The sequence below is a fragment of the Mustelus asterias genome, chromosome 11 (assembly GCF_964213995.1).
Source record: "Mustelus asterias chromosome 11, sMusAst1.hap1.1, whole genome shotgun sequence".
Lineage (NCBI taxonomy): Eukaryota > Metazoa > Chordata > Chondrichthyes > Carcharhiniformes > Triakidae > Mustelus > Mustelus asterias.
Window position 1 is genome coordinate 97,892,458 of NC_135811.1, and position 22,568 is coordinate 97,915,025.

Below are 22,568 nucleotides of genomic sequence, written 5' to 3' on the forward strand. Positions count from 1 at the left end.
AAATGGCAAAGGCAGAGAGTGGGCGGCAGGGTGGCAGAGCGGTTAGCACTGCTGCTCACGGCACCAGGGACCCGGGTTCAATTCCGGCCTCGGCTGACTGTGTGGAGTTTGCATGTTCTCCCCGTGTCTGTGTGGGCTTCCACCGGGTGCTCCGGTTTCCTCCCACAGTCCAAAGATGTGCAGGTTAGGTGGATTGGCCACGCTAAATTGCCCCTTGTGGTCAGAGGGATTAGCAGGGTAAATATGTGGGCATTACGGGGATAGTGCCTGGGTGGGATTGTTGTCAGTGCAGACTCAATGGGCTGAATGGCCTCCTTCTGTTGGGACTCTATGAGTGATTCCTTTGAGACAGTTATGGACAGGAGAGAGAGAAAGTGAACTTCTTTACCCTCTCCTCTGTCTGTCAATTAGCAGACGTGTTTTGTGCTTTTTAAGTAGTTTGAGGCGTGTTACTCAAAACCCCCAGTTGTGTGTTCCAATTTAACCAACCACGGCAAACTCACGATGTGATTAACGCCAAAGGTTACGTTAGTCACATTCAAACCTGGGGAAGGAGGGGTGGGTGTGGTGTTCACACACACACACACACACACTCATGACATACACACACTCGTGGCACATACATGCGTACATATGCACACACACGCGTGCACATGCACGCACACATGCACTCACATGCGCACACGCACACACACTCGGACACGCACTCATGCACACGCTTACACACGCACATACATACAGAGGATAGATAGGGGAAGATTTACAACTATGGACAACAACAGTAAAAGAACTCCAAAGATGTGCGGGTAGGTTGATTGGCCATGGTAAATTGTCGCTGACTGTCAGGGGGATTAGCAGGATAAATACATGTGGTTACGGGGATAGGACCAGGGTGGGATTGTGGTCGATGCAGACTCGATGGGCCAATTGGCCTCCTTCTGCACTGTCGAGATACTATGAACAACAGAAATTAAAATGAATAGTTCATGTGATTCCAAAGTCAGGGGAGTCAAAGTCCAGAGAATGTTTCCTTTGTAGCGGAATTCAGTCCAGATGAATTTCTGTCGGAGACAAGGAAACAGGAGTCCTTGAAATGAACGATGATACAACCTGATGGAGTTTCTGTCCTTAGACTGCTTGGCAGACAATGATCAATGACTTTTTTAAAAATCAGACAGGCTTGAAGGAATTGAGGGATGGTTACCGGCTGTTTGCTCAGCCAGGGTTTGCTGGACCACTTTCCAGTTGGTGTTAAAGCAGCATCCTGAAGGTGTCTCAGTTCTCAAAGCGATATAGAGATTTCAAAATGGTCACTCGAGTCATGTGACATTCTTTCACTGCAATGAGGTCAAAAGGAATGTTGTGTTCTTTGGAATTGGCTTTTGGTTTCGGGATTGACAACGTTCCAGCCAATTAGCTTTCGAAAGAGCCACCATCCACATTGAGGTTTCTGTGCCAAGAAGCCATTATCTAGGCAGGCTTTATAACTCCACGAGACGGATAAGTCTATCATGGTGCAAACTATGTCCTTTGTCCCCTCAAAGATCCCTTTCTGAAATGAACCTGGACAGTTCCATTTGGCCCATGAGATGAGTCTGTTAACAGCTCTGCAGGTATTAACTTCTTGCTAATTATGAATTTACAGTTGTGATTATATAAACTGGTGAGATTCGTTTAGGATCCAATCTCTTAAATAGTTTTAGAAAGTCAGTTTATTGAATTGATTAAAGTCTATTTTTCATTCGTCCATGGGACGTGAGCATGCTAGCAAGGCCAGCATTCTTTTGCCCATTCTCAATTGCCCTTGAGAAGGTGTTGGTGAGTCACCACCTTGAACTGCTACAAACTTTGCGGTGTAGGCCAGGCTGGTGGGCCCTGCAGAGAATGGTGGGGGCAGGGGGGTTGGGATCTTCAGGGAACGAGGGGAGAATTACCTTGGTGGGAGGGGGCCCTCTGATGGGCAAAGGGGACCCGAAAAGGAGACACCCTCCCTAACCCAGCCACAGTCTGCCAGGCTTCCCCTATGGGCTGGACACTTGACACCGGCCCACCCTGTCGTGGATAAAATCCCAGCAGCTGGAGGGAAGAGGCCTTGATGTTACTATGATTGGCTGAGCCACTCCATCCTCCCCCACCTCTGGTAAAATTGGGCAGAGGTGGGTAGGCATGGTGTGGTGCCACTGCTTTCACCCCATGCCTATCCCACACCTGCCACCTTGCCCCCGAGGGACCATAAAACATCCCGAGCCAATCAGAAAATGAACACGTTCTTTATGGCTCAATTGGATGATGCTTGACTGTCAAATCTTTGTTTTTTTAAATATTTAACTAATAAACAAGTATCTCAATGATTTTGTTTTAAATGGCAAGAGCGTTTAAAATACTATCATTTTTCTCCTCGAGTTTCATAGAATCCCTACAGTGCAGAAGGAGGCCATTCGGCCCATCGAGTCTGCACTGACAATAATGCTCTTTCAGAGAGTCGGTGCAGACTCAATATGTCTAATGGCCCCTTCTGCAGTGTAGGGATTCTATGATTCTATGAAAAGTCAATATTAATTCAAGAAACAGGAAAAAGAAACCATGGTTAGGTAATTGGGTAAATGGAACATAAACAGTTGGTACAGTCCACCTGCGCAGACCACAGACACTAAGAGGTCCTGTGGAAGCTCTCCATAGAAAGCACAGAAAGGTTTAAAGATTCTTATCACCTCAGATTTTTATTGTTTGCCATCCAGATATTGGCCGGGATTTTCACACGCGCAAATAACAACATGGGCGCAAAATCCCACGAGAGTCCAGAAACAAGAATCTCACCGGCAGGATCTTGTTTTCAGATTTTTCACGCAGCCCCACCCCTCCCCAACTCCCCGACTGGTAACGAAATGTGGTTCCCTCCCAGAAAGGTCAGGAACCTCATCTAAATAAATTATAATGACATTAAAGGGTTTTCAGGCCATATCCTTCCCCCAAGGGCAAGGTTTCTAACTGTTCTTTAAAAATGGGAACAAGGTGGAGGGAACCCACCGGGGGCACGCAGGTATGTGTAGTCCCTCAATGTCCCTGGGGGCCATGGTGATGAGGGGGAGGGGGGTTGCGATTCGTGACGTTGCCAGCTTTTTCCAGACCCATCCTGCCAGCCTGGTGGCATGGGCCACGCCTCAATTTTTTGCTTTAGCACAGAGTGCATCACAATGTGGTGCGAAAAACCGGCTGTGTAGCTGGCGAGCTGCACACTGCTCTTCTTGCCTCAGCCAGCACTCTGTGATTAACAGAAAATCTCACCCATTGTGTTTGATGTCACATCAGAGGTGCCTACGTCAAAGACCATCGTTTTATGTGCAAGATCATTTATGGAGTCATTTCTCACAATGGCAGCTGGAGATCATAGAATCATAGAATCCCTGCAATGCAGAAGGAGGCCATTCAGCCCATCAAGCCTGCACCAACAACGATCCCACCCAGGCCCTATCACTGTAACCCTATATATTTACCCTGCTAATCCCCTTGACACTAAGGGTCAATTTAGCATGGTCAGTCCACCTAACTCTCACATCTCTGGACCATGGGAGGAAACCGAAGCACCCGGAGGAAACCCACGCAGACATGGGAAGAATGTGCAAACTCCACACAGACAGTGACCCAAGCTGGGAATCGAACCTGTGAGGCAGCAGTGCTAACTACTGTGCCACCCTGGCACGATGTTGAGATTGATGTTGGGGTCGAGGGACAGGGGGGTCAACCCAAAAGTGTGCAGTCCACTGCTACCCACCCGCCCATCATACACACTAAATCAAGTAAGTTGTAGCCAATTATCACCAATTCTAGCTGCATAGAAGTTTTCTTTTAAAGTTTAGTTATTAGTCACAAGTAGGCTTACATTAACACTGCAATGACGTTACTGTGACTATCCCCTAGTCGCTACACTCTGGCGCCTGTTCGGGTACACTGAGGGAGAATTTAGCATGGCCAATTCACCTAACCAGCACGTCTTTTGGACTGTGGGAGGAAACCAGAGCACCCGGAGGAAACCCACGCAGACACGGGGATATCATGCAAACTCCACACAGACTGTGACCCAAGGCCAGAATTGAACCCGGGTCCCTGACGCTGAGAGGCAGCAGGGCTAACCACTGTGCCGCCCCAAAAGCTTGCTTCCCATACAAATCCTTCTCCTTGCTCCCTCCCAAGTTTGCCGTTCTGAACAGGACAACTTACTCGTGCCTGTTTTTAAAGGCCACACTATGGCAAGCTCTTGGGGACTTGAGTTAATTTGAGAAATAATCCAGTGTTGAATGTTCTTCACAGCTACATTGGCATTGTGCCATGAATAACACCTTGGTGTGAGGGCTCTGAGACTTGGCACCGCAGGCTAGTCCATCATGTGGCAGAGGGTTAATGCCGCATTCACGGCTAGCGTTGAAAAGGCCCCTATTCCCAGAATCAGCTGTTCATCATTTTGAAGGTGCAGAGAAAGATCATTCAGAAACTGCCATTAAAGTTCCACAGACATTGCCACCCTCCCCAGCAGAATGTCCGCTCAACCATGGTCCTGATGGCAGGCCTTGTCTGCTGCCCTTGTGCGACCTTGTTTTAGCTGGCATGAAAGACTTCCAAACTTTTTAAAATCCGACGCCTGAAAAAATACAACATAAAATTGAGGGCAGTTGGGTTATTCACAAGCTTAATTAGTTTCTTAAAAATGGCGGGCAAGCTGCCAATCTTGGCATCCACCAACTTCTGTATTACCAGAGGCCAGGATGATGATAAAGGCAAAAGATTGCGGATGCTGGGATCTGAAACAAACTCCCCTCCACCCCACCTTCATAGTATGAATCATATCCTATTTTCTTTGTCAATAGAAGGGTCATCCTGACTCAAAACATTGGCTGTCTTCTCTCTCCAGAGTTTTTCCAGCGTGATGATATTAGGTTGGTGACCACACTGTACATACGCGCTGGGTTTCACGTAAGTGTGGGGAGGGAGCAGAGCATCCAATTTCCAAACATAACATTCATCCCACTGAGATGATCAGAAACTAATTTGAACACCGTTAGGAGCTGCCTTCATTATTGGAGACAATAATAGAAGAGAATTGGGGATGAAATTGGACATGGACAAGGTCACAGAAAAAGGCAGCATGACACTTGTGATCTGTCTGATATTCCTTCTATTCACATCTTTGGAATGCAATATTGGGCAAGACGTAGAACTGACAAACTAAAATAATTTATTATGTCAGCTACAACTCTCACCAGCTTTTACAAATGCACCATAGAAAGCATTTCTTTCCGGTTGTATCACAGCTTGGTATGGCTCCTGCTCTGCCCAAGACTGCAAGGAACTACAAAGGGTCGTGAATGTAGTCCAGTCCATCATGCAAATCAGTCTCCCATCCATTGGCTCTATCTACACTTCCCACTGCCTCGGAAAAGCAGCCAACATAATTAAGGACCCCACGCACCTCGGACATTCTCTCTTTCACCTTCTTCCGTCGGGAAAAAGATACAAAAGCCTGAGGTCACGTACTAATCGACTCAAGAACAGCTTCTTCCCTGCTGCCATCAGACTTTTGAATGGACCTCACACTAAGTTGATCTTTCTCTACACCCTAGCTATGACTGTAACACTACATTCTGCACTCTCTCCTTCTCTGTGAACGGTATGCTTTGCCTGTAGAGCGCGCAAGAAACAATAATTTACACTGTATACTAATACATGTGACAATAATAAATCAAATCAAAATATAATACCACCCATTTAACATTAAACCCCAAATTGAATTTCAGCGACACTTAGAATGCAAAACTAAAGATAGACTTACTGGGCGGGATTTTCCGGTTGCACTCACCCAAAAGCCGGAAAATCCCCCCGCCCCGAGGTCAACAGACCTTTGTATAGTCCGTGTCCCGCCGGCTACAAGTCCCGTGGCAGACGGGGCGGGAAAATTCCGTACCCTGTGGTGTTTTTTTAAATGTTTTAAGAAAGGTAGCTTCATAAGTCGAGAGATGGTAAAACTTATTAGCCAATGATTTGCATTCATGATTATGTTTGGGAGGAAGTTGATACAAAAATATTGCGCAAGTCTCTCAAAGAAGCAACGTACTTTCATAAAAGGACATTTTTTAAAGGCTTGGCCTGTCAAACAGCAATGCAGCATTTCCTCCTGCTTGCCTCTTATTTGTGTTTTAAACAGACAATAAGTAGAAAGGTGTTGGGAGGAATAGTGTAATGTATCTGGATAAGCTTGGAATAGAGTGACAAAATGATGAACTGTGAAAATATAAGGAAATCCTGAGTACAAGGAAATAGTTTGAGTCAAACCACTCTGTCAATGATGTATTTAAACAAATGTGTGTACATAGAGTAACATCAGGTATTGATCAAGCATGCCTTGCCCTGCGGCAGATTTTTAAAAGGAGTCTCTGCTATACTTCACTGGTTGTTATGCTTCTCAATTCTATCAGGCAGCAGGGCAGTGTCATGGGATGGTAAACATTACATGATGAAAGCTGTATGAGTGATAACATGAATGGCTTTGCTGATATTGAATCGACACGGGACAGCTGATGGCGGATTGTGCAGGGTTAGAGGCAACCTTAGGATATAGAACCAGTGACAACCTAGAAGTGGGGCCACCTGAGCACATCGAGGCCTATATGACTTGAGGGGAATTTGGAGACGTGGTGTTCCCACAATTGCTCTTGTTTCTTTTGATCCTCGAAGTTGCAATTGGGAGGGAATAGCTATTGAAGTATTCTAGGTAACGTGCTGTAGTGGATCCTGTAGATCATATATAGGGCAGATGTTGATGGTCCAAACATTGATTGCAATCGCAGGGGCACTGATCAAGCAAACTGTTCTGTTCTGGCTCATGTTGAGTCTCTTAAGTATTATTGCGGCTAAATAGTGAACTTATATCATGGAATCATAGAATCCCCACAGTGCAGAAGGAGGCCATTCAGCCCATTGAACCTGTGCTGACAACAATCCCACCCAAGCCCTATTCCCCGTAACCCCACATATTTACCCTGCTAATCCCCTTTGACACTAAGGGGCAATTACGCATGGCCAATCCACCTAACCCGCACGTACATCTTTGGACACTGAGGGGCAATTGAGCATGGCCAATCCACCTAACCCGCACATCTTTGGAGTGTGGGAGGAAAATGGTGCACCCGGAGGAAATCCACGCAGACACAGGAAAAACGTGCAGACTTTGCACAGACAGCAGCAAGAGGAGGCCTCGTGGCACAGTGGGTAATGTCCCTATCTCTGGACTGGAAGCTCTGGGTTCAAGTCCAACACCAGCACTTGTTGACTATGGAAGGAGCACTTAACACAGTTCAGTGGACTGATAATCAGCTCGGGAATCCTTCTATTACTTCCCCCCACTGTTCTCCAATGAAAAAAAAGGTGTGTGTGTGTGTGTAAAGATAAAATTTTTAAGAAGGGCGACAAGAATGGGAGAGGTTTTTAGCCAGCCATTCTTGAGGCAGAGTGGTGCCTCTCAAGCCATATAGTTCCAGGGAATATGAGGCATGGAAACGGGCATAAGCATGTCCTTCTTGCGTGTCTCGGTGTAGGAAGTCTTTGAAGTCTTCCTGGTAGAATGGCTTATTGAACACAGGATATTGTAACCAATCAGACTTTTGCTCTTTTTGGGAAGAATTGGAGAACAGGATTATTGAGTGAAGAGAATGTAAATAGTCTGGATTTTTTAAATTTTTTAAGTTTTTAAAGTTTATTTATTAGTGTCACAAGTAGGCTTACATTAACACTGCAATTAAGTTACTGTGAAAATCCCCAAGTTGCCATACTCTGGCACCTGTTCGGGTACACTGAAACGTGCTGATTAGGTGCATTAGCCATGCTAAATTTTCCCGCCATGTACCCACGTGTTATCTATATACCGGAATTGAACCCGGGTCCCCGGTGCTGTGAGGCAGCAGTGCTAACCAAAGTACCACCGTGCTGTCCCTAGTCTGATGTGCCATCAGACTTCTAATATGAGCGTTCAAGAAACTACAAAAGGTTGTGAACATAGCCCAGTCCATCACGCAAACCTGCCTCCCATCCATTGACTGCCTCGGGAAAGCAGCCAACATAATCAAGGACCCCAAGTACCCCAGTCATTCTCACTTCCACATCCCACATACAAACCGGCTCAAGAACAGCTTCTTCCCTGCTGCCATCAGACTTTTGAATAGATCTGACATATATTAAGCTGATCCTTTTATTCACCCTATCTGTAACTGCAACATTACATTCTGCACCCTCTCCTTTCCTTTTCTCCTATGTACTCTATGAATGGTATGTTTTATCTGTATAGCGCACAAGAAACAATATTTTCCACTGTATCCCGATACATGTGACAATCATAAATCAAATCAAATTAAATTGTAGATGGTAATCTCCCTTCCAAACGTTATTCATTGTGGACAGCCAGTCTGTTTCAGTGCACGGTACTTTAAGTTTTCTTGCTTTGCTGTGCATATGCAGTATCTTAGAAGGGAAAGTTTGCAAGTAGCCTGTGTGGTATCTTCCAGGTTCTAAGCTCTCCCTCCACCACCGGTGTACAGTAGCAGCAGTGTGAACTAGGGCAGTACGGTGGCACAGTGGTTAGCACTGCTCCTCATAGTGCCAGGGACCCGGGTTCAATTCCAGCCCCGGGTGACTGTCTATGTGGAGTTTGCACGTTCTACCCGTGTCTGCGTGTATTTCCTCCGGGTGCTCCGGTTTCCTCCCACACTCCAAATATGTGCGGGTTAGGTGGATTGGCCATGCTAAATTGTCCCTTAGTGTCATAGGATTAGCAGGGTAAACATATGAGGTTACAGGGATTGTTGTCAGTGCAGTTTCAATGGGCCAAATGGCCTCCTTCTGCACTGTAGGGATTCTATGATTTTATTGTATGATTCCATGATATACAAGATGCACTGTAGTAAGTTATCCAGGGCCCTTTAACAGCCTTCCAAATCCTTGACCTCGACCGCTTAGAAGGATAAGGGTAGTAGCCACATCATAGAAATCATAGAAACCCTACAGTACAGAAAGAGGCCATTCGGCCCATCGAGTCTGCACCGACCACAATCCCACCCAGGCCCTACCCCCATATCCCTGCATATTTCCCGCTAATCCCTCTAACCTACGCATCTGAGGACACTAAGGGGCAATTTTAGCATGGCCAATCAACCTAACCCGCACAGCTTTGGACTGTGGGAGGAAACCGGAGCACCCGGAGGAAACCCACGCAGACACGAGGAGAATGTGCAAACTCCACACAGACAGTGACCCAAGCCGGGAATCGAACCCAGGTCCCTGGAGCTGTGAAGCAGCAGTGCTAACCACTGTGCTACCGTGCCACCACCTGCAAGTTCCCCTCTATGCTACACACCATCCTGACTTGGACCTATATCACCATTTGTTCACTGTAGCTGTTAGGATACCAGATCAGAAACCCCAAGGTGTATTATGAGGCCAGACTAGACCCCAACAATTTTCTATTTTGGCATTAATATGAGGATACAATGTTTCACTCCAGGTGTGATTCCACTGACAAACTAGGGAGCTGATATCAAAACAATTTTTACTTAACAACACTGTTTAACTATAACAAATGAATTAGCTTCACATTTAACAGTTGAACAGTACTAAAACAAGACAAGATACAATTCTTAACAGCTAAACTATCATCATGAATTTCAATCAAGCAATATTCTTATGTCAGACTCCTATTTATTGACTATAGCGCAGCCTTCAACACTATTATCCCCAAGAAACTCATCTCCAAACTCCGTGGCCTGGGCCTCGCCACCTCCTCTGCAACTGGATCCTGAACTTCCAAACTCACAGACCACAACCAGTAAGGGTAGGCAACAACACCTCCTCCACGATCATCCTCAACACCGGTGCCCCACAAGACTGTGTTCTCAGCCCCCTACTATACTCCTTATACACCTATGACTGTGCGGCCAAATTCCCTTCTAATTCGTTCTTCAAGTTTGCTGATGGCACCACTGTAGTGGGTCGGATCTCAAACAATGACGAGACACAGTACAGAAATGAGATAGAGAATCTGGTGAACTGGTGCGGCAACAATAATCTCTCCCTCAATGTCAATAAAACGAAGGAGATTGTCATCGACTTCAGGAAGCATAAAGGAGAACATGCCCCTGTCTACATCAATGGGGACAAAGTAGAAAGGGTCGATAGCTTCAAGTTTTTAGATGTCCAGATCACCAACAACTTGTCCTGGTCTCCCCACGCCGAAACTATAGTTAAGAAAGCCCACCAATGCCTCTACTTTCTCAGAAGACTAAGGAAATTTGGCATGTCAGCTACGACTCTCACCAACCTTTGCAGATACGCCATAGAAAGCATTCTTTCTGGTTGTATCACAGCTTGGTATGGCTCCTGCTCTGCCCAAGAACGCAAGGAACTACAAAAGGTCGTGAATGTAGCCCAATCCATCACGCAAACCAGCCTCCCATCCATTGACTCTGTCTACACTTCCCGCTGCCTCGGCAAAGCAGCCAGCATAATTAAGGACCCCACGCACCCCGGACATTCTCTCTTCCATCTTCTTCCGTCGGGAAAAAGGTACAAAAGTCTGAGGTCACGTACCAACTGACTCAAGAACAGCTTCTTCCCAGCTGCCGTCAGGTTTTTGAATGGACTTACCTTGCATTAAGTTGATCTTTCTCTATACCCTAGCTATGACTGTAACACTACATTCTGCACTCTTTCATTTCCCTCTCTATGAACGGTATGCTTTGTCTGTATAGCGCGCAAGAAACAATACTTTTCACTGTATGTTAATACATGTGACAATAATAAATCAAATCAAAATTCCTCTTATAGACTCAAACCTCCCTTTAAAATTAATTAGCAGAACACAGGTATACTTGCTGTGACTTAGGTTACCAGGCTTTGGAGCTTTCAGGAAGCCTTTGGAGAGAGAGACGGAGAGCTCCGGTTTTCTTCAGGCAACCCAGGCAGCAACTGCTTGTATTTTTAAAAATTAAACTCAAACCCTTTGTTTCCTGCAAGTTTAGCTCCTCCCATTAATCACATGACTCTATCAATCAACCTAATCAAAACTCTACTCTGAAACCCCAGGAGAGCCTAAGTAAACACAAATGCATCAACTCTGCTTCAACAAACACTCCATGTCTAAAATGAGTATTTAGCTTGTGCTCCCAGCTACTAATTTAAAGGTTTTCCTAGACAAGGCATATGGCATGCTCGCCTTTTTTGGTCGGGGCATTGAGTACAAGGGTCAGGATGTCATGATGCAGTTTATAAAACTTTGGTTAGGCCGCACTTAGAGTATTGCGTCCAATTCTGGTCGCCACATTACTTGAAGGATGTGGAGGCTTGGGAGAGGGTGCAGAAGAAGTTTACCAGGATGTTGCCTGGATTAGAGGGTATGAGCTAAAGGAGAGGCTGGACAAACTAGGATTGTTTTCTCTGGGGTAGCGGAGGCTGAGGGGCGACCTGATAGAAGTCTATACTATTAGAGGCATAGATAAAGCTGACAGTCAGAATCTTTCTCCCAGAGTTGAAATGTCTAACACTAGGGGGCATGCATTAAGTTGAGAAAGGGAATGCTCAAAGGAAATGTAAGGGGCAAGTTTTTTACACAGAGAGTGGTAAGTGTCTGAAACATGCTGCGAGGGCTGGTGGTGCAGGCAGATATGCTCGGGGCGTTTAAGGGGCTTTTAGATAAGCACATGAATATGCAAGGGATACGGACCAAGGGCAGGCAGAAGGGATTAGTTTAATTTGGCGTCATGTTTGACACAACATCGTGGACCAAAGGCCCTGTTCCTGTGCTGTACTGTTCTATGTTCTGTATCCCAAGAATGCAGAAAAGACAGCTCATGGAGTACTTTTGTAGTGTAGTTACTCTTGTAATGTAGGAAAAGCAGCAGCTAATTCTCAAACCCACAAACAGCCATGTGATAATGTCCAGGTAATATCTGTTCTTTTTTGATTGATGGATAAATGTAGGGCAGGACACCAGGGATAACACCCCCCTCCAACCCCCCCGTTCATCATTGAAATAGTACCATGTTCATCTGACACTGTAGATAGATCCTTGGTTTAATGTCTCATCTGAAAGACAGCACCTCACACAGTTCAGTATTCACACTGCTACAGAAGATATCAGTCCTCATACCTGCGCTCATGTCCTGGACTGGGACTAGAACCCACCCCTGCCCCTGCCCCCGTCCCCCCTCCCCCCTATCATTGGACTCTGAGATGATGAGAGTGCTACTAACTGAGCCACAGTTAACTTGGTTCTCCTGTATCCACATTATGTTTTTAAACTTGCATCATGTGCCCCTCCCATTCATCTTTTCTTTTGTGATGGCAAATTCAATCAACATAACCCAGAAAGGCTAAAATAGCGGTGGACAAATAGGGGCGGCACGGTGGCACAGTGGATAGCACGGATGCCCCACAGCGCCAAGGAACCGGGTTCAATTCAGGCCTTGGGTCACTGTCTGTGTGGAGTTTGCACATTCTCCCCGTATCTGCTTGGGTTTCCTCCAAGAGCTCTGGTTTCCTCCCACAGTCCAAAGATCATAGGCTGGAATTTTACCACCTGGGGAATCGGAGCGGGCGAGGGACGGATCATGGAAAGGTCCATTGACCACAGGCGGGGTTTTATGGTTTCGGGATGAGCGAGGCCAGAACATCCTGTCCAGTGAATCCCTACAGTGCAGAAGGAGGCCGTTCAGCCCATCGAGCCTGCACCGACAAGCCCACCCATGCCCTGTCCCTGTAACCCCATATATTTACCATGAGGGCCCGATTTTACCATTTGGAGTCTAAGGGCCGGATCTGGGCGTAATACGGATCCGAGCCCGGAATCCTCTTTGCACTGCGCCCATACGCTTTTTGCCAGCTCCGGTCCGATCCGCGCAGTGGGCGGGGCTTAGCGCTGCCGGAACGATCGGAGCTCTGAACTGCGCATGCGCAGTTCGAAAAAAAATCTGAAGCCCCGACGGGAAAGAAAAAAAAGCAGAGAGAGCGGCTCTCTGACACATGGAAGAGTTGGCAATATTATACCTGCTCTTGTTAGAGAAAATATTGTTCTAACAATCTGATAACGCTATTAAACTCAAAGCTTTTGTCGAAAGATTACACTTGTATCTATTTCAACTGTCTACTTTTGTCTCAGTAATGAATGTGAGCTGCTTGGGTTATTTTGGGCTGATTGTGTCGACTTGCAGGGCTCAAGTGAAGAATAAAATGTGAATTTCTGAGAATCTTCGACCACACAGAACAAAGTACATCCATATCATTTTGAGTGTCTGTTTATTCCTGTTGTAAGAAGTTTAACAACACCAGGTTAAAGTCCAACAGGTTTATTTGGTAGCAAAAGCCACACAAGCTTTCGGAGCTGCAAGCCCCTTCTTCAGGTGAGTGGGAATTCTGTTCACAAATAGAGCATATAAAGACACAAACTCAATTTACATGAATAATGGTTGGAATGCGAATACTTACAACTAATCAAGTCTTTAAGAAACAAAACAACGTGAGTGGAGAGAGCATCAAGACAGGCTAAAAAGATGTGTATTGTCTCCAGACAAGACAGCCAGTGAAACTCTGTGGGGGTTGCAAATAGTGTGACATGAACCCAATATCCCGGTTGAGGCCGTCCTCGTGTGTGCGGAACTTGGCTATCAGTTTCTGCTCAGCGACTCTGCGCCGTCGTGTGTCGCGAAGGCCGCCTTGGAGAACGCTTACCCGAATATCAGAGGCCGAATGCCCATGACTGCTGAAGTGCTCCCCAACAGGAAGTGCTCCCCAACAACAAGTTCCATCCCACCATCAGACTCACCATAGACTACTCTCCCGAATCGGTTGCATTCTTGGACACACACATCTCCATTAAGGACGGTCACCTCAGCACCTCACTGTACCGCAAGCCCACGGATAACCTCATGATGCTCCACTTCTCCAGCTTCCACCCTACACACGTTAAAGAAGCCATCCCCTACGGACAAGCCCTCCGTATACACAGGATCTGCTCGGATGAGGAGGATCGCAACAGACACCTCCAGACGCTGAAAGATGCCCTCATAAGAACAGGATATGGCGCTCGACTCATTGATCATCAGTTCCAATGCGCCATAGCGAAAAACCGCACCGACCTCCTCAGAAGACAAACACGGGACACAGTGGACAGAGTACCCTTCGTTGTCCAGTACTCCCCCGGAGCGGAGAACTACAGCATCTCCTCCGGAGCCTTCAACATGTCATTGATGAAGACGAACATCTCGCCAAGGCCATCCCCACACCCCCACTTCTTGCCTTCAAACAACTGCACAACCTCAAACAGACCATTGTCCGCAGCAAACTGCCCAGCCTTCAGGAGAACAGTGACCATGACACCACACAACCCTGCCACAGCAACCTCTGCAAGACGTGCCGGATCATCGACACAGATGCCATCATCTCACGTGAGAACACCATCCACCAGGTACACGGTACATACTCTTGCAACTCGGCCAATGTTGTCTACCTGATACGCTGCAAGAAAGGATGTCCCGAGGCATGGTACATTGGGGAAACTATGCAGACGCTGCGACAACGGATGAATGAACACCGCTCGACAAACACCAGGCAAGACTGTTCTCTTCCTGTTGGGGAGCACTTCAGCGGTCACGGGCATTCGGCCTCTGATATTCGGGTAAGCGTTCTCCAAGGCGGCCTTCGCGACACACGACGGCGCAGAGTCACTGAGCAGAAACTGATAGCCAAGTTCCGCACACATGAGGACGGCCTCAACCGGGATATTGGGTTCATGGCACACTATTTGTAACCCCCACAGAGTTTCACTGGCTGTCTTGTCTGGAGACAATACACATCTTTTTAGCCTGTCTTGATGCTCTCTCCACTCACGTTGTTTTGTTTCTTAAAGACTTGATTAGTTGTAAGTATTCGCATTCCAACCATTATTCATGTAAATTGAGTTTGTGTCTTTATATGCTCTATTTGTGAACAGAATTCCCACTCACCTGAAGAAGGGGCTTGCAGCTCCGAAAGCTTGTGTGGCTTTTGCTACCAAATAAACCTGTTGGACTTTAACCTGGTGTTGTTAAACTTCTAACTGTGTTTACCCCAGTCCAACGCCGGCATCTCCACATCATTCCTGTTGTCACAGAGACATCTCCCCATCAACATATTGTAAAATAAATATATAGTAAACCCAGTACTTGTAGCATATATCCTGAAGCAACAGTTCTTTAGAAGAAATTTCTAGTCCCAGGAACATCTAGGATATACGTAAACAGTGTCAGAAGTTTAATATTTTAGATCAAATGAATGTAATGGTAGTTTATGCAGAAAAATTAGTTTATTAACTTTCTAAAGTGTAACAATATTTTGAAAAGAGATGCGTTTTACTGTTAAAGGATAGGAATTAAAACATTCAAATGTTTCAATTCCTATCCTTTAACACTAAAGATAATGAATGGTTTACGTGCCTGGAAAGGTTTATGTCCTCCCCCCCGCCAACCAGAGATCCATCCTCTCCCCCACCTCCCCCCCCCCCGCAACCAGATATCCATCCTTCCCCCTTCCTCCCCCCCCAACCAGAGATCCATCCTCCCCCCAACCAGAGATCCATCCTACCCCCCTCCTCCCGCCCCAACCAGAGATCCATCCTCCCCCCCCAACCAGAGACCTATTCTCCCCCTCCCCAACCAGAGATCCATCCTCTCCCCCCCCAACCAGAGATCCATCAGCCCCCCCGCCTCCCCCCCCAACCGGAGATCCATCCTTCCCCCCCCTCCAACCAGAGATCCATCCTCCCCCCTCCCCCCCCCTCCAACCAGAGATCCATCCTCCCCCCCCCCCAACCAGAGATCCATCCTCCCCCCTCCCCCCCCCCCCCCCCAACCAGAGATCCATCCTTCCCCCCTCTCCCCCACACACTCGCAGAGCCACCACCGACCCGGGACGGCGGAATGGCTGCGACTACAAGACACCCGTAAGTACCGGAGAGCTTTCGGACGCCATGCACCTACATCCTCGCCAACCCTCACTGAGGAAGTGCCGGCTTCCGACTTTTATTTAGCAGGTCGCTAAAAGCGCGGATCCGGATTGGGCCGCGCGGTGGTAAAGTGGGATTTGGCGGTAGAATTGGACGGGCAGTTCATTAAATTGATTTAAATGCATGCTAATGCATTTAAATCGTTGGGCCGCCCGATTCAGGCGCGGACCCGGATCCGCGCCCGAATCGGGTGTCGGTAAAGCTGCGATCTGCTCGATGCCCGAATTTACCGCGATTTGGGCGCGAATCTTTGGTAAAATCGGGCCCTAAGAGTCAATTTAGCATGGCCAATCAACCTAATCCGCACATCTTTGGAATGTGGGAGGAAACTGGAGCACCCAGAGGAAACCCATGCAGACACGGGGAGAACGTGCAAACTCCACATTCACAGTCACCCGAGGCCGGATTTGAACCCGGGTCCCTCGCGCCATGAGGCAGCCGTGCTAACCACTCTGCCACCATGCCGCCAATGTGCAGGTTAAGTGGATTGACCGTGCTAAATTGCCCCTTAGTGTCCCAATATGTGCAGACTAGATGGATTAACCATGGGAAATGTGTGGGGTTATGGGGATGCAATGCTCTGTCAGAGAGTCGGTGCGGACTCGATGGGCTGGATGGCCTCTTATGCACTGTAGGGATTCTATGAATCTATGATTGTGTGACAAGAGCCACAGCTCATTCCAAGTGCGACAGAACGATCGCAGTGCTGCTTAGAGCTCATGCCAGGACCATTAACGGGGTGGATTTCTAAAAGCCCTTCTCATTTGCCTGGCAACTTCTGTTTCACGCGGTGTGCCAAGTCTAGCTGAAAATCTTGAAGTCCGAAGTAATCAATTTAATGTTATGTTTAGTCACTTAAAAAGTCATCAAACTGCACAGAATCTGCACACAAGTATGTACCTTCCTAATAGCTTGAAAGATTGCTGGTTTTAACCTCGTGGTGGTTTTCAGAATGGCAGGTGCAGGGGGTGGGGGTGGGGAGGGGGATGTGATTGCTTAATCCTCTAATTGCTCCCGTGCTCCCGACAGCCAGCTGTAAGCTGCTCCCCTTGAGAGGAAACATGACAATCACTCCCATGGATTTCAGATACTTAATATTTTTATTGCACATCAAAATACACAAGATCATTTGCGCATAATTGCGGAGCGCCTTTATCTGCACGGAGTGATATATAACATCGCACCTGGTATGAAATTGGACTTGCAATGTGCAACTTTAAATTGAAAAGGAAATTTACATTTTGCTTGAGAGGTAACAAATAATAAATTGTCTCCCATTACACCACATAAACATTCTGCTACTTTCTGAATCTCTGCTCAAGTGCGGCAGTAAAGAATGGCACCATAAAAACATAACATGAGGCTCTTCACAGGTTTCTGTGATAATAGATTTTTTGCCTGCATCCTCACCACCCCCACCTCACCCCGCCCCGCTGTTTCATTTCTCTACATTTCTGCTGTTTTCTCAGAGCTAAAACAAGTCTGGAGTAAGCAATTTGATGTTTGTTTTTGAGAATATTCATAGATAGGTTGGGTGGTCAGAGGCTTTTTCCCAGGGTGGAAGGGTTGACCACAAGAGGGCACAGGTATAAGATGAGAGGGGGGTAAGTTTAGGGGAGATGTGCGGGGGGGGGGAAGTTTTTCACACGGAGGGTGGTGGGTGTCTAGAACGCACTGCCAGCGGAGGTGGTGGAAGCAGGCACCTCAGCAACGTTCAAGGTGTATCTTGATAGGCACATGAAAGGAAAGCAAACAGAGGGATAGAAACAGTGTATGGGCGCAGGTTTGGTGGGGCAAAGGGCCCGTTCCGGTGCTGAATTTGTGGTAAACCACTGTTAGCTTATTGCCTGTGTGTGTGTGTGTGTGTGTGTGACATGCCTGGGCATGCCCCTGCCGGCCCTGCCTGAGACTCCTCCTCCCCGCTGGTCCAGGTATAAAGGTGACTGCTCCCACACCCCCCCTGCCTCAGTCTATAACCAGTTCAGCAGCATGGGTGTGCTCCAAGTCTTTTGCGAATAAAAGCCTATTTGTTCTTGCATACAAACTAGTCTTTGCTTGATTGATAGTGCATCAGTATTGTTACTTGATTTGAAACGGGACGGCACGGTAGCACAGTGGTTGGCACGGCTCCCTCACAGCGCCAGGGATCCGGTTCGATTCCGGCCTCGGGTCACTGTCTGCGTGGAATTTGCACGTTCTTCCCATGTCTGCGTGGGTTTCCTCCGAGTGCTCCAGTTTCCTCCCACACTCCAAAGATGTGCAGGTTAGGTTGATTGGCCATGCTAAATTGCTCCTTAGTGTCAGGGGGATTAGCTGGGTAAATGAGTGGGGTTACGGAGGTAGGGCCTGGGTGGGATTGTTGTCGGTGCAGGTTCAATGGGCCGAATGGCCTACTTCTGCACTGTAGGGATTCTATGATTCTACTAATTAACAGTTATAATGACAGGATGGAGGATCTCTCATTAACGTAAAAATATAATAAAAGCCATAAAATCCAAACTATTTGCGTACTCTTTACTCAATAATCCTGTTCTCCAATTCTTCCCAAAAAAGAGCAAAACTCTGGTTACAATATCCCGTGTTCTATGAGCCATTCTGCCAGGAAGACTTCAAAGGTTTCCTACACCTAGAGACACATGAAGAACATGCTTATGCCTGTTTCCATGCCTCATATTTCCTGGAACTATATGGCTTGAGAGGCACCACTCTGCCTCAAGAATGGCTGGCTAAAAACCTCTCCTGTTCTTGTTGCCCTTTTTTAAAAAAAAAATATTTTTACACACTTTTTTCTTCTTTGGGGAACAGTGGAGGAAGTGGTGGAAGGATTCCGGAGCTGATTATCAGCCCATTGAGCCATGTTGAGCGCTCCTTCCATGGCCAAGAAGTGCTGGAGCTTCCAATCCAGAGGTAGGGATGCTACCCACTGCGCCATGAGGCTTTCTCTTGCTGCCCACATATTGGGAGGATTTGCAGTTTAATGATCAACCTGCTTGGCCATGGAATGAACACATCTTCCCTGGTCATCAAGTCCTGGGGGGTGGAAATTGAGCCCATTACTTCCAGTTCAGAGTGAGGGACACTACTCACAGCACCACAAGACCTTGTTCCAAGAGAGTGACTTGTTTCATAACTTAAGGTTGCACACAAGTGTGGCAGTAACAGATGTGGTCAAAATATCTCAGGGTTTGTTTGCACCGGCAGGTACTGGCTCCTCACAAACGCCTTTCCACATTTCAATTATCTACCAGTTTCCAAAGCTCCAGAGGGATCTCCAGCTTTTCTTCTGTGTCAAAACCAATAGAAACAAAATCTGAGGTCACGAACCAACTGACTCAAAAATAGCTTCTTCCCTGCTGCCATCAGACCTCTGAATGAACAAAGAAAATTACAGCACAGGAACAGGCCCTTCGGCCCTCCAAGCCTGCACCGACCATGCTGCCCGACTGAACTAAAACCCCCGACCCTTCCGGGGACCATGTCCCTCTATTCCCATCCTATTCATGTACTTGTCAAGACGCCCCTTCAAAGTCACTATCATATCCGCTTCCACTTCCTCCCCTGGCAGCGAATTCCTGGCACCCACCACCCTCCATGTAAAAACATTTGAATGAACCTACCTTATATTAAGCTGATCTTTCTCCGCACCCTAGCTATGACTATAACACTACATTCTGCACCCTCTCCTTTCCTTTTCCCTATGTTCTCTATGAACGATATGCTTTGTCTGTATAGCGCGCAAGAGACAATACTTTTCACTGTATCCCTGACAATAATAAATCAAATCAAATTGTAGATGGTAATGTCCCTTCCAAATGTTATTCCATTGTGGGCAGTTAGTCTGTTTCAGTGACTGCTATGATTGTACTGTTGGCGGCACAGTAGCACAGTGGTTAGCACTGCTGCTTCACAGCTCCAGGGACCTTGGTTCGATTCCCGGCTTGGGTCACTGTCTGTGTGGAGTTTGCACATTCTCCTCGTGTCTGCGTGGGTTTCCTCCGGGTGCTCCGGTTTCCTCCCACAGTCCAAAGATGTGCGGGTTAGGTGATTGGCCATGCTAAATTGCCCCTCAGTGTCCTGGGATGCATAGATTAGAGGGATTAGCGGGTAAAATATGTAGGGATATGGGGTGGGATTGTGGTTGGTGCAGACTCGATGGGCCGAATGGCCTCTTTCTGTACTGTAGGGTTTCTTTCTATGATTGTAACACTATATTCCGCACCCTCTCGTTTCCTTCTCCCCTGTGTACTCTATGAATGGTATGCTTTGTCTGTATAGCGCAAGGAACAATACTTTTCATTGTATCCCAATACAAGTGACAATAATCAAATCTTAGTACTGTAGAGGATCAGAAAGACCTTGGGGTCCGGGTCCATAGGACTCTAAAATCGGCCCCGCAGGTGGAGGAGGTGGTTAAGAAGGCGTATGGTGTGCTGGCCTTTATCAATCGAGGGATTGAGTTTAGGAATCCGGGGATAATGATGCAGCTATATAAGACCCTCGTCAGACCCCACTTGGAGTACTGTGCTCAGTTCTGGTCGCCTCACTATAGGAAGGATTTGGAAAAGATTGAAAGGGTGCAGAGGAGATTTACAAAGATGTTGCCTGGATTGAGTGGCATGCCTTATGAGGATAGGCTGAGGGAGCTCGGTCTTTTCTCCTTGGAGAGACGAAGGATGAGAGGAGATCCAATAGAGGTGTATAAGATGTTGAGAGGCATAGATCGGGTGGACTCTCAGAGGCTTTTTCCCAGGGTGGAAATGGCTGCTACGAGAGGACACAGGTTTAAGGTGCTGGGGGGTAGGTACAGGGGAGATGTTAGGGGTAAGTATTTCACACAGAGGGTGGTGGGCGAGTGGAATCGGCTGCCGTCAGTGGTGGTGGAGGCGAACTCAATAGGGTCTTTTAAGAGACTCCTGGATGAGTACATGGAGCTTACTAGGATGGAGGGTTATAGGTAGATCTAGAAGGTAGGGACGTGTTCGGCACAACTTGTGGGCCGAAGGGCCTGTTTGTGCTGTAGTTTTTCTATGTTCTATGTTCTAAATCAAATCAAACCCATCAGTCCACAGTTTATTTAGAACTTGTTCCAAATAAACTTGTTGTTTAAAAGCTTAAATGTAATACCTCAGTTTTCAGTAGAAAACTGAGGTAATACATTTAAGCTTTTAAACTTCAGAATTTTAATACGGGTTCCCTGGTTTATCAGTGTTCACATTACTACTTGTAATTTAGGTCGGGGGGGATTTGCTTTCAGTAGAAGATGCTGACTTTGCGATTTTGCGGCACGATATTGAATTTGTCGCTTCTGACATTTACTTTCTGAAGAACCAATCTCTTCCAGTTAATTTACTTTTCTATATTAACAGTGCTCAGAATCATAATGTAGCAGACAGTATTCCATAATAAGAACAAGGGAATATCATTGCCATGTTTTGTAATGTCTATAGATTAGAGAGGAGGAGGATTATAAATCTACAGTGATTTAAATCAAGTCTTCTTGCATTAATCCATCGAATACCTGACAATAATCCAATTTAAATTCTTCCGCTTCTTTTCTATCAAAAATATAGCGAGGTGTAAAGGGATGTAAGTTCTCAACCTATCTGTGTGCTTTGCTTGCTTTGCAGAGGATTTATCTACCACACCAACAGCTGAGAAAACAAAAGGTAATACTACCTCATTGGTTCATGTGTCGAAAGTGTTTATGATGGAATCGTCCAGTACCAAGACGTCCGCCACCTTTTCCTGTTCAGAGGCCACTAACGGCAGGTCAGAAGAGGACATTGCGACCTCTGTTGTGCACACCGCGGAGATCGTTCGAAGCGAGGGCACCGACAGTGTTAGCTCAGCCCCTGAGAGCGAGAAAGAGGGAGAGAAGTCGAAACAACAGCTCTACTGCGCAGTTTGCAAAGTGACGGTGAACTCCATGTCACAACTCGAGGCACACAACAATGGTGAGTGTCCTTATCCGGGTGTGTATGTTAAATTGAGATTATGACATTGAAACAGGCCATTCAACCCAGCTGGTCCATGCTGGTCTTCTTATTCCACACGTGCCTCCTCCAACTTTACTTCATCTTGCCCTGCCAGCATAACCTTCTATTCCAGTGTTTCCCAAACTTTTCAAGCTGTGGAACCCTCTAGTGATCTCCCAAGAGTATCGGGGAACTCCCAGCCTTCTCGTAATGTCAACGCCCTTTTTTTGTCACAGAATAAGTTCGAACACAGAAATCAAATGTAAACAAATCTTTTCTAGCTATAACTATACATATATTAGGAATTAGGAAGTGGCGCACAGTCACAAATACATTCCCAGTTAAATGACCCCCTCACGTTAACCCATGGCCAAGCCAGCCTCCCAGAATCACAGAATACTACAGTACAGAAGAGGCCCTTTGGCCCATCGAGTCTGCACCGACGCGTGAAAGGCCCTGACCTACCCACCTAATCCCACTTGCAGCACTTGGCCCATAGCCTTGAATGTTATGACGTGCCA

The 22,568-nt window shown here is 46.8% G+C and overlaps 1 protein-coding gene across 1 annotated transcript in view; it reads left to right on the forward strand.

Moving 5' to 3' along the window:
* Positions 1-22,568, forward strand: part of znf385c (zinc finger protein 385C) — a 105,818-nt gene that overhangs the window by 66,395 nt on the left and 16,855 nt on the right. The window contains exon 4 of the mRNA XM_078222958.1: positions 21,700-22,026. Within this exon, the coding sequence (XP_078079084.1) occupies positions 21,700-22,026 (327 nt within the window). The remainder of the gene's footprint in view (positions 1-21,699; positions 22,027-22,568) is intronic.